Below are 13,262 nucleotides of genomic sequence, written 5' to 3' on the forward strand. Positions count from 1 at the left end.
AGGAATTTTAGTCTAGGGAGTTGGTCATGGGCATAGCCAGGGGGGGCAGGGAAGGGGGCAGCTGCCCCACAATCAATAAAAATACATAGCAAACTGTTAGGCTTGCCCCCCTAACAAAATGCCTGCCCCCACCCCAAAAAATCCTGGCTATGCTCATGGAGTTGTTGCAGCACTTTGAAAGTGGGTTCAAAACAAGTAGGATATTTGCAGTGTGGGAGGTTGGCAAAAGGAGGCGTTGATTCTATGCGCCATTTGAATTTGATGACACTTCGAAACTAATTCTCAATTCACTTTGAAACATGGTGTTGCATTTTGATGTGGTTTCTTTTGTACCTGTCCTGTGCTTTATCCAAGTGCGAGCAGCTCTGGGAAAAGGTCTGCTCTGGAAACCTGTATGCTTTAAACTTAAACAAAATATTCAAACTACTTGAGGGGGGGGAGGAACGGGGACCTGAATGGGACAGAGAAATCATTCTCCTAGTTTGCAGTCTTCCCCCAAACACACTTGCATAGACTTCCCTGGCCAATAGACCAATAGACCAATTACTCTTCTCCTGTCCAGTAGTCAAACTGCAGCTTGCCAGCTGCTTCTGGAAAGTTTGCAGCCAAGCAAACAGGACCGGCTGCGGTGTGCCAGGCTGGTAGGGTGGGGGCGCCGGAGTGATCTCCGCCCCTCAGCACCAGGGCGCACGACCTGCTCGAGACTGCCCTGCAAGCAAAGGTTATGGTATCCTTCTTGTTTGGGTCAAACACCCACTGCTACTACAGACACCTAGAAAGCTTCCCTTTGGGGGACATAGCAACAGGGTGCAATCAATTTCTGGGCAGGACATTCTTTTCTTTCTGACATGGTGAAGATAGCAGCTACATAGGTAAGTATTTATAAGGAATAAAATAGACATGGTTCTAGTTTTGCCAGGAAATTTACAACCTGACTCAAGGCCTCTGACAACCTGTAACTGAGGCAATCTAGCATTCGGTAGTGAGGGGTACAGAAGAAGTAAAATGGGAAATCTAGGCTCTCAGGATGGAGTCCAAACAACCCCAAGCAGGGTGAATAATACACCAGTCTCAGATGGTAACATTTTACTGATGCCCCCCACCCCAAAGCCCTCTGATAGAATCCAGCAATGACAAGAAAAGGTTGCTGTCTCTGTTGTGAAAAAATAAGTCCCAAAGAGAACGCATTACAGAACAAGAACACCAAGAGCGTTATATAAATATATTGACAGTGTTGTGAGTGGGACAATTAGCAGGCTTCCCCTCCTTCAAAGATCCACACCCAAAGTTAATGAAGCAGGAGGAAGAAAGAGCTTTGATGAGCAAGCATTCCTCCAAGGTGAGGAATGTGTGTGTTTTAACTCCCTGGCCTCACTTCCTCTAAGGAGCTGAAGCTCAAGTTAATCAAATTCTCCTGCTTTTTTTTGTTTTAATGATCCCCTTTGTGCAACAAGCAGAAACAGCTAGAGGCAGGGAAGACATCCTGCCGGCAGAAACCTGAAAATGTTTCTTAGGTGAGGTTCACGTGGTAAGACTCACCTAACAAAATCTAAGCAGGTTTCACTGCTGTGATGGCCTTGCCCCACACAGAACCAAGCAGGCTGCAGTTTGGGGAGAGGATTTGAAGACTTCTACCCACATAAAAAAAAAAAAGGCAAAAGCAAATTTGCAGCTGCCAGGGCAGATCAGGACTGCAAATATACCCACGGCTTGGAAAGGGTGTGATTACAAGAGGGTACCACCCATTTGCCCAGAAATCTGAAAAAGTTCAGCTTTGTTGCTATTTTTTTAAAGTTTCTGACTCATGGATTATGTGTGTGCACAGTACATTATTTACTGATTTATCATTGCCTATGTTTGGTCACATCCACAGCACAATTTTGAAGCACTATGATGCCATAGTAATTCTGGGAGTTGCAGTTTGTTAAGCGTGTCGAAAGATGCCAGGAGGCCCCTATTCCTCTCCCTGAACTACCATTTCCCAGAGTTCCATGTGAAGAGGGATTGATGGTTAAACCACACTGAGATATTGTAGCTCTAGGACAGGCCTGGCCAAAGTTGGCCCTCCAGATGTTTTGGGACTACAATCCCCATCATCCCTGACCCACCGGTCCTGTTAGCTAGGGGTGATGGGAGTTGTAGTCCCAAAACATCTGGAGGGCCAACTTTGGCATGCCCGCTCTAGGAGATGTCCTAACAACTTTTGGCAGCCTTACAACTCCCAGGGTTCTTTGGGGGGACTGTTTAAAGTTGTATCATAGCACTTTAAATGTGGCCTAAGACAGTCTGAGTGTTCGTTAAGGGTAGTCTAAATAAAAAGGAGAACTGATGAAACACAGATAACAAGAGATTTGGGGAAGGGGGGGTAAGGAAAGACATCTATGCTTTGCAGCTACCCCACCAACACATGCAAGATCCCCCTGGTATTACTGTCTCTAGAGAAAAAAAGAATTCACTACTCGTGCATGAAAACCAGGAGGAGCTTGCTTTGTATGTAAAGCAAACTCCTTGCAGCATTTTAATGAGAACTATTACGTAATTATCCAACTAAAGCCACCTCCCATGACATGCAAGCCAACATAGGTTCTTAAGCCCCTGAGCCTTCGTATAGAAGAGACAGACATACATTAAACCCCCACCCCTTACACCAGCTGTAGTACAATGTCAAAATAAACCCCCTTCGTTTCAGCATGCTTTCGTGCAGATATTTACAGTGGATTATGCCCCAAATCACCACCGCAGGAGCATCTCATTCAAAAAGCGAGGCCAGCTTAGAAGCATTCCAGTTTGCTTCTCTGGGACCCCCCCCCCCCGATGCTTTCTGTTCCTCCTCCTCTTTCAGAGAGCTATGAAGGTAGCAAATTATTGGAATAGAATGTCCTTCCGGGCCTGGGGATGAATGAAACCAGGTAACGGCCTACATCCATTTGTCCTGGGGCCAGGGAACTGTTTGAAGCCCTGCATCTGGCTCCTACTGCTTCTTGCTTCACAGCACAAAGCAGAAGAAAACTTTAAAGATATCCTTCTCAGTAGGTACTTGGATCTATGGAATCCAGCCAAAAAGGGGAGGTTCTGCGCCACAAACGACGTCCCCTCCACACCCCCAAGCAGGCATTTGCCAAAGGAAAAGGCGAAAAGAAGAATCTGGTTGGAGGGTGGTGGACTCTCTGCAAAGAGAAAGCTGCCAGCTGGGAAGGGATTTCTAGTGAACCGTTCGCTCCTTCTGCCTCTGGTAGTCTGGAAGGGAAATAGGAGAAAAAGAATGAGGGGCAGAACATAAAGACAGCATTCCTAGATCAGGACACAAGCCCTTCAAGTTCAGGATCCTGTTTCTCACGCCCACAATGTTGGCATGAAGGCAACACTCCCACTGTTGTTCCCCGACAACTGGTGTTCAAAAGGTAGACCAGCCCTGAAGCTGGAGGTTTCACTTAGCCATCACTGCCACAGACAGACCTCTCCTTCAGGAATTTGTCTAATAAATACCCCTTTTAAGCCCTCTATAGTGAAAGAGAGGTGCCTCCTCTTCCTACATGGAAATGTGACGGAACTCCACGCTACCCTGTTTCCCCTATTTTAAGACGTAGTCATAAAATAAGCCATAGCAGGATTTTTAAGCATTCAAGGAATATAAGCCATACCCCGAAAAGAAGACATAGTGATAAGCGCAGCAGCAATGCCAGCCACGGCAGGAGGAGGAGGAAAAAAAAACAAGACATCCCCTGAAAATAAGCCAGTGTTTTTGGGTTTTTTTGAAGAAAAATAAATATAAGACGGTGTCTTGTTTTTGGAGAAACACGGTATTTTGAAATAGGGGTGTGTGTGTGTGTTTCATATTTTGGATTTGTGTAATGGGGGAGCACATTATTGTCCCTCTCCTCTTTCATGAATATAGTGGGTCCCAGTTCACCTGATAAACATTCTCTTCCAAACAAGCCAAAGATTCTGCAAAGAGCAGCGGCAGCAACAACAGCACTTACTATATGGGAAGAATCGGACTCTCATAATGATCTCCCGAGCAGTTTTCAGGATCTCCACAGCCTGTAGGGGAAGGGGGAAAACAACAGATGAAGAACTGAACCAAGAAGGGCATCACACTGGGCTGAATCATTGATTCTCTGCCTTTCCTTCCCAGTGTAGAAGGCATCCCATGAGCCTTCAGACCACATCCTGTGGCTGCTCCATGCAGGCCTCTGGTTTATTTTCCTCCTCTCACCTTGCTGTGCTCGATATCCTGGAAGTCGACGTCATTAACTGCCAGCACTTGGTCTCCTTCCTGCAATCCAGCTCGGTGTGCATCTGAATCCGGGATCACCTGGGATCAGGAGAGGCAAGACCACCCTTCAGACAGAGGCCAGGAACTGCAAATGCCCCCATGCGACTCAACCCCCTTGGCATCTTGGGGAAGCTGGCCCCATCCCGTCACACAACTGCGCTCTGCCACTTCCAAACCTTTCACCCCCCAAATGGTGCAGCAATAAAACTGCAGGCGCATTTGTGGAGCTCAGCAGGGTCCGGTGTAGTCTCAAATTGGATGAGAGACTGCATGTTGAGATTCATGTATGGCTAGGGGTCGGACTACATGACCCTCAGGGTCCCTTCCACCTCTATGATTCTATGAATCCAATGGGTTCAGAAGCTCTGTTGAATGGAGCAGAACTTGCTTGCAACACAGGAAGGACTGAGCAGCTGGTTTCCTTGCCAGTTGTAATGAAACAGCAAAAGGAAAAGGTTTAGGACAAAGGCACAAAAATGAACACTGAGGCTGCTGGGAGGGGCAGGCAGGATTCCTCCCTTCATTTTTATTTTGAAAACCTGCAAATCATGCTAATAGCAGCTAAACTGAAATAAACTGTTCTATTTTTAAATCCAAGCATTCTTCTGCTGGAGGAGACTCTTGAGAGTCCAATAGACTGCAACAAGATCAAACCTATCCATTCTGAAGGAAATCAGCCCTGAGTGCTCACTGGAAGGACAGATCGTGAAGCTGAGGCTCCAATACTTTGGCCACCTCATGAGAAGAGAAGAATCCTTGGGAAAGACCCTGATGTTGGGAAAGATTGAGGGCACTAGGAGAAGGGGACGACAGAGGACGAGATGGTTGGACAGTGTTCTCGAAGCTACCAACATGAGTTTGACCAAACTGCGGGAGGCAGTGGAAGACAGGAGTGCATGGCGTGCTATGGTCCATGGGGTCACGAAGAGTCGGACATGACTAAACGACTCAACAACAACAACAATTCTTCTTTTATTTGAGTCATGTGATAAAGTAGAGTAATTTTAGATTAATTTTTTTAAACCAAGATCTGTATGAAACGTCTAAGTCATTTACAAAAAAATAATCATTTGAAGTTGCAATCCTTGGCCTGTTTGTTTGGTAATAGGTATGTGGCATAAGCTTCCAAGGAAACATGCATAATAAATGATGGATATTCTTCACAGAGAAAGTGAATCTCATCAAGTAATTTGGCAAAGGAATGGACTATTTTATGCTTTATTGAAATTAACATATCAGATTAGATGGGGTGTTTTTCTATAATTTCATATACTAACTTAAACACAAAATTCTCATAGGATGAAACTGCAGGTCATTCGACAAGTGCAACATATAATAAGAACTGGTGAATGAATTTTACTTTTTCCTCTGCTCTCTTCGACCCCTTTACCTTTTGTGTTATGCCTTTTAAATTGCAAATCTGTGGGCAGGGACTACCTTGTTTTGTGATCTCACATAAACTGCTCTGGGAGCCTTCTCGTCTGAAGCAGTGGCATTGTAATGGGGGGGGCGGGGGGCCGCCCCGGGTGGCAGGCCGGGCAGGGGGCAGCAGGCTGGATGGGGGTGACCACCTCCGACTGCCGTCGCCGCCCCTGCGAGCGCCCCTCGCCACCCACGTGGAGGCGAGGCCGGGGTGCACTGCGCAAAGAGCTCCGGCGGCTTCCGAGCCGACTCCTCCACGGCGTCTCCTCCCTGACAAAGGAGCTGCCCTCCGCCAGCAGCGCAGCCCTCGCCCGCCTCCACGATGGCCCTGAAGAAAGCCAGGCGGCGGGCAAGCAGGACCAGCCCCTGTGGAGCCAGCGCAAACTGGCTGTGAGAAGAACCGCCTCGAGTGCGGTAAGGACGGGCCTGAGGGAGAGGCCTGCCGGACACCGCCCGCCGCTGGCTGCTGTGTCGCCGCGTCATATCCCTCCTGTGCGTGCATGTGTTGTGTGTCACGACGCATGCGTGTGATGGATAACACCCCCCCCCCCCGCCTTCAGGTTTGCCGTCCCGGACGGCCAGGCGGCTAGCTACGCCACTGGGCTGAAGATCATGATAAAAATGCTTTAAAAAGAAATGACCAGCAAACCTACTGTAATTAATTTACTTGTCAAGGAAGTAACAGAACTAGGCAGCCATGAGGTCAGGACTAAAGATCAACGCACCTTAGAGATGAAGATCCCCAGTTGTGATGCTTTTCCTCCTCGAATATTAAAGCCCAGCTAGAAAGGAAACAGATTAGCGTTGGAGATTTGGAAGCTCAACATATAGATTGTTCCTGAATACTGTCTTCTTCCAGACTGTTATTTCTGCTCCAGGCCTTTGGGTGACAGAGGTCTACCTCATCGTTGCCTTTTTACTGCAACCCACAATGACCCCATGAAATAGAGGAACTGTTACCAATGGCCAGATGGATAAAATACAATTTGTAAAGCACAGGGCAGGTTACAAATGCAGAGAATCCCCTCCAAGGATAGCTAACTTTTCAGTAGATAGAGCATGGGTGAGGAACCCAGTATCCTCCAGATGTTTCAGACTATAACTCCTATCATTTCCGACCATTGCCCATCCTGACTGGGGCTGATGGGAGGTGGAGTCCAAAAAAGTCCGGAGGACCTAGTGTTTTCCAAGCCTGGTGTGGAGAGCCTACAATCCCAGCTGAGAAAACCTCTCACACCCTTGTAATCCCCATCTCCCGCAAGTCCCCTAAGAGTGGGCCACGTCTCACCTGTGCCCCTGGAGGTTTTTTCAACACAATGGTACGAGGCAGGAATTGGGTCAGCTCGTTGTTATAATCCGAATGGTAAATTCTCTGGGGGGGAAAGCAAGGTACAAAACTAAAATAAAATAAATGGCAAGGTGAATTTCATTGTGGAAATCAGAAACTTATTGGGCTTCATTGTAGCATTCCATTGCCTGGTTCTGGTCCAAGAAGACTTAAGAAAAATGGCTGAAGAGTAACTTGGATCATAGCTGCCAAGTTTTCCCTTTTCTCGTGAGGAAGCCTATTCAGCATAAGGGAATTTCCCTTTAAAAAAGGGAGAACTTGGCAGCTATGACTTGGATCTCTTTTAAAACCTTACAACCAGACATCACCAGACTGCTGTAGAAGAGGGTTAGCCAACTCCCAACTCTAATCAGCACCTAGCAGTATGGATTATATAACATATCAAAGTGATTTAACAATACAAACAGCAACAATAAAAAAACATAAATAAATTATTTCATATATGAAAACGCTTTGGAATCCAGTAGATACAGTCTGGGGGGAAAGTCTCCACTGAGTCATCTTGTTGAAAGAGGAAGGTGTTCAACAGGTGCTGAGCTGGCACCTGCCTGATACATGAGAGAAATCCACAGGGTAGGTTTAGGCCCAGTTCCTAGATCATACGGAATAATAATAATAATAATTTGTTGTCATTTATTATTATTATTATTATTACTAGTATCATTAAGCCCGTTAAATAAACGGGCGCTAGGGCATATGTGGTGAAACATTTGTAAGAACAGACTTGTTATAGTGCATAAAAAAGTGGACAACCATGCAGTTGATTTGTATCTTATTTTAAATTATTCTTGTCCCAAGATGTATAGCGCTTTGTACACCAGTTCCAAAATCTTTAAAATAGCCTGGTAGCTAATTGGCAGCTAGCGGAATTAATTCAACAGCTGTGTAAGATGATGGAGATAGTCTGACCGGGTGAGCAGTTAAGCTGCTGTAGTTTGCACTAGCGTCCAGGACAATGCCAGGAGCAGGTCCCACTAGACGTGCACTGCAGTAGTCTAGCCTAGGGGTTACCAGCAAATGGATAACAATGGCCAGACTTTCTTAAAGACCCACGGGTCTTTTAGATACACACTTCATGAGGAGGGATCCAGGTAGGAGGGCTCTCGTAGGGAGGCAGAAACACCACGGGATAGTCATCATACGGGATCCGGCCACAGCCACCACCTCCGATATCCATTTTGGAGTCAGCACAGAGCTGTGAAAGCTCCAGACGATCGTTCCGAAGATGGGATGTCAATTCTGGAGAGAAAACAGTATACGTGGCCTGTCAACTTTCCTTCCAAGTCACATATGCTTCAAGGCAAGGAGAAATTAATGGGGAAAATACACCCACACCCAAAAAGCTAGCGAGTTGATGTGGTATAAATAAGAGTCTTTTTTGTTAACTGTAAGTTTGTTCTAAAGTTGTCGTCTTTTCCTCCTCTCCAAAAAACTTTTGTGCTTTAAACTTTTGCATGATTGCTTTTAAAAATCAAGTACAGTTTTCTCCCAGTTCAGAGATGTGAGAGTGGGAAAAAGCTATACTTGATGAATCCTATATCTGTCAGAACACTATTAAAATCTGGTCTCTTTTAAACTAGCTTTGAACACATCTCTTTTTAGAAGATCCTTTGGAGTTTAAATTGCCACACAGGATAATGATGTTCATTTGTCCAGGGCTGGGTTTAATAATATTTTGCTGTTTAAATGTAACAGGTTTTCATTTCATTCCTCTACCCCGAGCAGGAGGAGAGCTGGAGGGGGGAGATGTTTTCATGCTATTTGAAAACATATATACAAATGGCAAATATGTTTTATGTCTACTTGCTATTTTAGCTTTATTTTATGCATATACAGATCATAGAATCATAGAGTTCGAAGAGACCACAAGGGCCATCCAGTCCAACCCATAGCTGCCAAGTTTTCCCTTTTCTCGCGAGGAAGCCTATTCAGCATAAGGGAAAATCCCTGTAAAAAAGGGATAACTTGGCAGCTATGGTCCAACCCCCTGCCAAGCAGGAAACACCATCAAAGCATTCTTGGCATATGCTTGTCAAGCCTCTGCTTAAAGACCTCCAAAGAAGCAGACTCCACCATACTCCTTGGCAGCAAATTCCACTGTCGAACAGCTCTTACTGTCAGGAAGTTCTTCCTAATGTTTAGGTGGAATCTTCTTTCTTGTAGTTTGAATCCATTGCTTCGTGTCCGCTTCTCTGGAGCAGCAGAAAACAACCTTTCTCCCTCCTCTATATGGCATCCTTTTACATATTTGAACATGGCTATCATATCACCCCTTAACCTTCTCTTCTCCAGGCTAAACATACCCAGCTCCCTAAGCCGTTCCTCATAAGGCATTGTTTCCAGGCCTTTGACCATTTTGGTTGCCCTCTTCTGGACACGTTCCAGCTTGTCAGTATCCTTCTTGAACTGTGGTGCCCAGAACTGGACACAGTACTCCAGGTGAGGTCTGACCAGAGCAGAATACAGTGGTACTATTACTTCCCTTGATCTAGATGCTGTACTCCTATTGATGCAGCCCAGATCTCGGATTAAGTGGGAGATAAATAATGCCAAACAAAGATAAATAAAATATATATCTGCTCCCATTTATACACGTACACAGTACAATGAATGCATATGCCAAAGACTCATATAGCCTATACCAGCCTTCATTCCTCACTGCTTAACTACTGTCATGAAGTAGTGATTTTGCAAGCAAGTATCGCTGGGTGGTTAACAATTAGTTAACAATTCACAATTAGTCCCCAAAGTGGGAGCTGATGATGGGGTGGGCTGGCTGCCAGCATTCCCCAGCCCCTATAAATCTTTGATTAACCTGCCAAGGGGAGGAGAAAACATGTCGTAGATCAGACTGCCGCTTGATGTCTGTAGCTGGTGCTACAGAGAATATGCCAATAAAGCCTGATAACCCGTTCGGTGCCTATGTGTGAGTTATTCAAAGCTCGGAGGGAGGACTTGGGAAAGCGACCTCCTCCTTGGCATAACGGCATAGCTGCGGATTCGAACAGGAGTTTTGGAGCTTCAGCACCTTGCGTGTGAATGGCAAGCGGCCGTTCAGATGGCGGAAAGTGTTCATCAATTCCACCCACCAACATGTGCAGAGAGATCTGTTATTTCTCCCTGGAATTGAAGAGGAGGGGGAAAGAAACAGCCCAAGGTGTGCTATCCCTTACCAATAACAGCAATGGCACTCTCAAAACTACCTCCCTACCTCTTGACCAGGCATAGGCAAACTCTGGCCCTCCAGATGTTTGGGACTACGATTCCCATCATCCCTAGCTAGCAGGATCAGTGGTCAGGGATGATGGGAATCGTAGTCCCAAACATCTGGAGGGCCAGAGTTTGCCTATGCCTGCTCTTGATGCTAAGGCCCCACATCTGAACCATACATTTAATGCATCATCACACAATTTTATAAACATTCATGGCTTTGCCTAAAGATTCCTGGGAACTGTAGTTTGCTAAGTGTGCCAAGAGCTGTTAGGAGACCCCCCCCCAGTCCCCTGGCAAGAGAGATCGACTGTTAAACCACCCTGGGAACTGTAGCTTTGTGAGGAGAATGGGAGGGATTGGGGGGGGGGTCTCCTAACGACTCTCAGCAACCTTAACGAAGTACAGCTCCCAGAATCCTTTGGGGGAATGCCATGGCTGTTCAAAGCGACATCACAGCGCTTTCAATTCATGGTGCGGATGGGGCCTTACAGTGGAAACCTAGAGATGTCTACTCAGAGGTGAGCCCTGCGAAGTTTCCATAGGAGGACCTGCTCCCAGAGGATTCTCCCCACCCCATGCCCACTTACCTAGGAGTAACCCCCAGGGAACTCCATGGGACTTACTTCTGAGGAGACACCCAGAGGGCTGCGAAATCAAGAGTGCCTCCCTTTGGATCCACTCCCACAAGAGCTCAGCGGGACCTACTCCAGAGTAAAGGGGCACAGAGACGTCCTATCCGCTCCTGGTTTTTTCCTCCCTGGAAGAACCGGCCTTCCTCCTCCTGCTGATCAGCTGAGCTCGCAGGAACAAACACCAGGCTCGTCCTCCTCCAATCAAAGGAGGCTCCTCCCCCGCCAGCCACCCAATAAAAACAGAAGGATATCACTACTCTACTCCTACCGTAGTTGGGCTGCCTGTCAGCGAAGGAAGCCTGACGGTTGGTTGGGTTTCTCAGGAGGCGGGGATAATAAGGCGCTCCAGCCTCTGAGGGAATCACGTTTCGACGGGGAGAGTGGGGAGGAGTCGGGCCTGTTTTAAAACCCACCATTTTAATAGCTGCGACTCTGAATGTGCTGGAAGGCCAGGGCATACATATTTCAAATTGGGGGGGGGGGATTTAAAATGTGAGGAAACGGTATTTGTTCACTTTTCCAGCCTTCTTTTAATAGCAACCAACTTCTCGCCCCCAACAGAAAGGGATTGGGGCTGGGCGTGAGACTGCTCCGGAGGTTGCCGTGGCAACGGTTGCTAGGCGCGCGGTCTCTAAGGCGCAGCATGTGACCCAACGGTCACTTCTGTGAGGTAAAGGATGGGAGAGGCCTGCTCACTGCTTTGTTCCCTCAGGCCGGCTCCCTCCATTTAAAAATAAATTTAAAAATGATCTACACCATCCTGGGGGGGGGTTAAAAAAGGAAGGGCGGTATACAACATTAACCCATAAATGAATGAGAGAGTTCTCTCACACGCATCTTTTAAGGAAAGGGCTGACAATATACAGTCCTGATTTCCCAGCTCTTGCCTCACGATAGACGCCATTTTGATCTCGCAGGGGCAGGGAAGCAACGTCCGTCCGGAGCTTGGAAGAACTACAATTCCCATCAGCCCCAGCAACGATGACGAGGGGGATGTCATCACTCGGCGTCATGGCCGGGATTTGTCTTTCCGAGTCTCACCCGCTTCACAGGATCACAGATCTATGGCCACGTCGCTTCATAAAAACAAAAATTAATCTATATTTCGGTTTCAGAAAACAAACTAAACTGTGATCATGTTTTTGAGCTGCGCAGATAGTTGTGTGACGAGACCTCTGTAAACTGCAGTCAACTGATTTAGCAGAGTTTTCTTCCTTTCTCTCTCGCAAACAGTGGACAATAACAGAAGTTTTAAAGATGACTCACAAATTCTGTGAAGTCTCTTGCAGAGATTTTATTCCCTGACCGGGTACAAGCATTACAGTAGCAAATATATTTTTCAACTGTTAGAATCTCCTTCTTCGGGGATCATTCGTAGATGAGTGGATCACGGTGTGGATTTGCCAAGCATGCCTTCCTCTTAGCACGTTTCTCCCTTGCGTCCTGAGTTCAAGTGTCTTCAAAGCCCATGACACCTTTGGTAAAGGCTGTTCTCCAACTCGCAGGCCAGTGTTTCCCAATTGTCGGTGTTTATATTACATTTTTAAAAATTTGCCTTGAGAGAGTCTTCAAAGCTCTTTTGTTGACCACCAGCATTACGCTTTCCATTTTTAAGTTCGGAATAGAGTAGTTGCTTTGGAAGACGATCACCAGGCCAACGAAGTTCACATGACCAGGCCAACGAAGTTCATGTTGAAGAATCATTGCTTCAACACTGGTGATCTTTGCTTCTTCCAGTACACTGGTATTAGTTCGCCTGTCTTCCCAAGTGATGTGTGTAAACAATTTTTGGAGACACCATTGATGGAATCTTTTGAGAAGTTGGAGGTGGCTTTTATAAATGGCCCATGTTTCACAAGCATACAGCAAGGTTGGCAGTACAATAGGACCTAATGGTCAGGGCCCCCTTTACCTTTAGCTTTATACCTCTTTATATTTTTAAGAAAAATCTCAAAGGGGTTTGCAGCATATTAAAACATCAATAAAACAATCTGAAGAAAGTCACATATATTCTGCAGTTGACCTCCTTTGTATTGTTTCATTTTTGAAATCGTTAAAATAACCAATGCATTTTTTTCTTAAAAATGTTTAGGGGTACTCTCATTTTGACTCAAGGAAATCACCATTTTATAGTTCACAAAATGTTTAGGGGTATGCGTACCCCTGTGTGTCCCCAGAAAAAGAGCACTGAAGATAATGTTCTAGTTTTCTGTTCAGTGCTCTTTTTCTGGAGGCACGCAGGGGTATGCATACTCCTAAACATTTTGTGAATTTTTGTCCATTTACTGTATTTATTTTTACCGATTTGAACTATAAAATGGTGATTTCCTTTAGTCAAAACGAGAGTAACTCCTAATCATTTTTTCCAGGA

At 46.0% G+C, this 13,262-nt stretch overlaps 1 protein-coding gene across 3 annotated transcripts; it reads right to left on the bottom strand.

The window, feature by feature from the left end:
• Nucleotides 1-2,462: 2,462 nt before the first annotated feature.
• PDZD11 (PDZ domain containing 11) lies at nt 2,463-11,042 on the bottom strand. 3 transcript variants are annotated; one of them, XM_035134462.3, is made up of 7 exons: nt 10,965-11,042; nt 8,119-8,285; nt 6,987-7,070; nt 6,424-6,480; nt 4,217-4,315; nt 3,981-4,041; nt 2,463-3,237 (listed from the first exon to the last, which is right to left on the bottom strand). In XM_035134462.3, exons 2-7 carry the CDS (start codon nt 8,221-8,223, stop codon nt 3,203-3,205), a joined length of 441 nt encoding a protein of 146 aa, XP_034990353.1. In that variant the 5' UTR covers nt 8,224-8,285; nt 10,965-11,042; the 3' UTR covers nt 2,463-3,202. The 3 variants fall into 3 exon arrangements, with proteins under 3 accessions (XP_034990353.1, XP_034990351.1, XP_034990352.1); XM_035134460.3 differs by having other exon boundaries at nt 10,883-11,042; XM_035134461.3 differs by having other exon boundaries at nt 10,847-11,042.
• Nucleotides 11,043-13,262: the final 2,220 nt, after the last annotated feature.

Source organism: Zootoca vivipara, chromosome 12 (genome assembly GCF_965207765.1).
Source record: "Zootoca vivipara chromosome 12, rZooViv2.hap1.1, whole genome shotgun sequence".
Classification (NCBI taxonomy): Eukaryota; Metazoa; Chordata; class Lepidosauria; order Squamata; family Lacertidae; genus Zootoca; species Zootoca vivipara.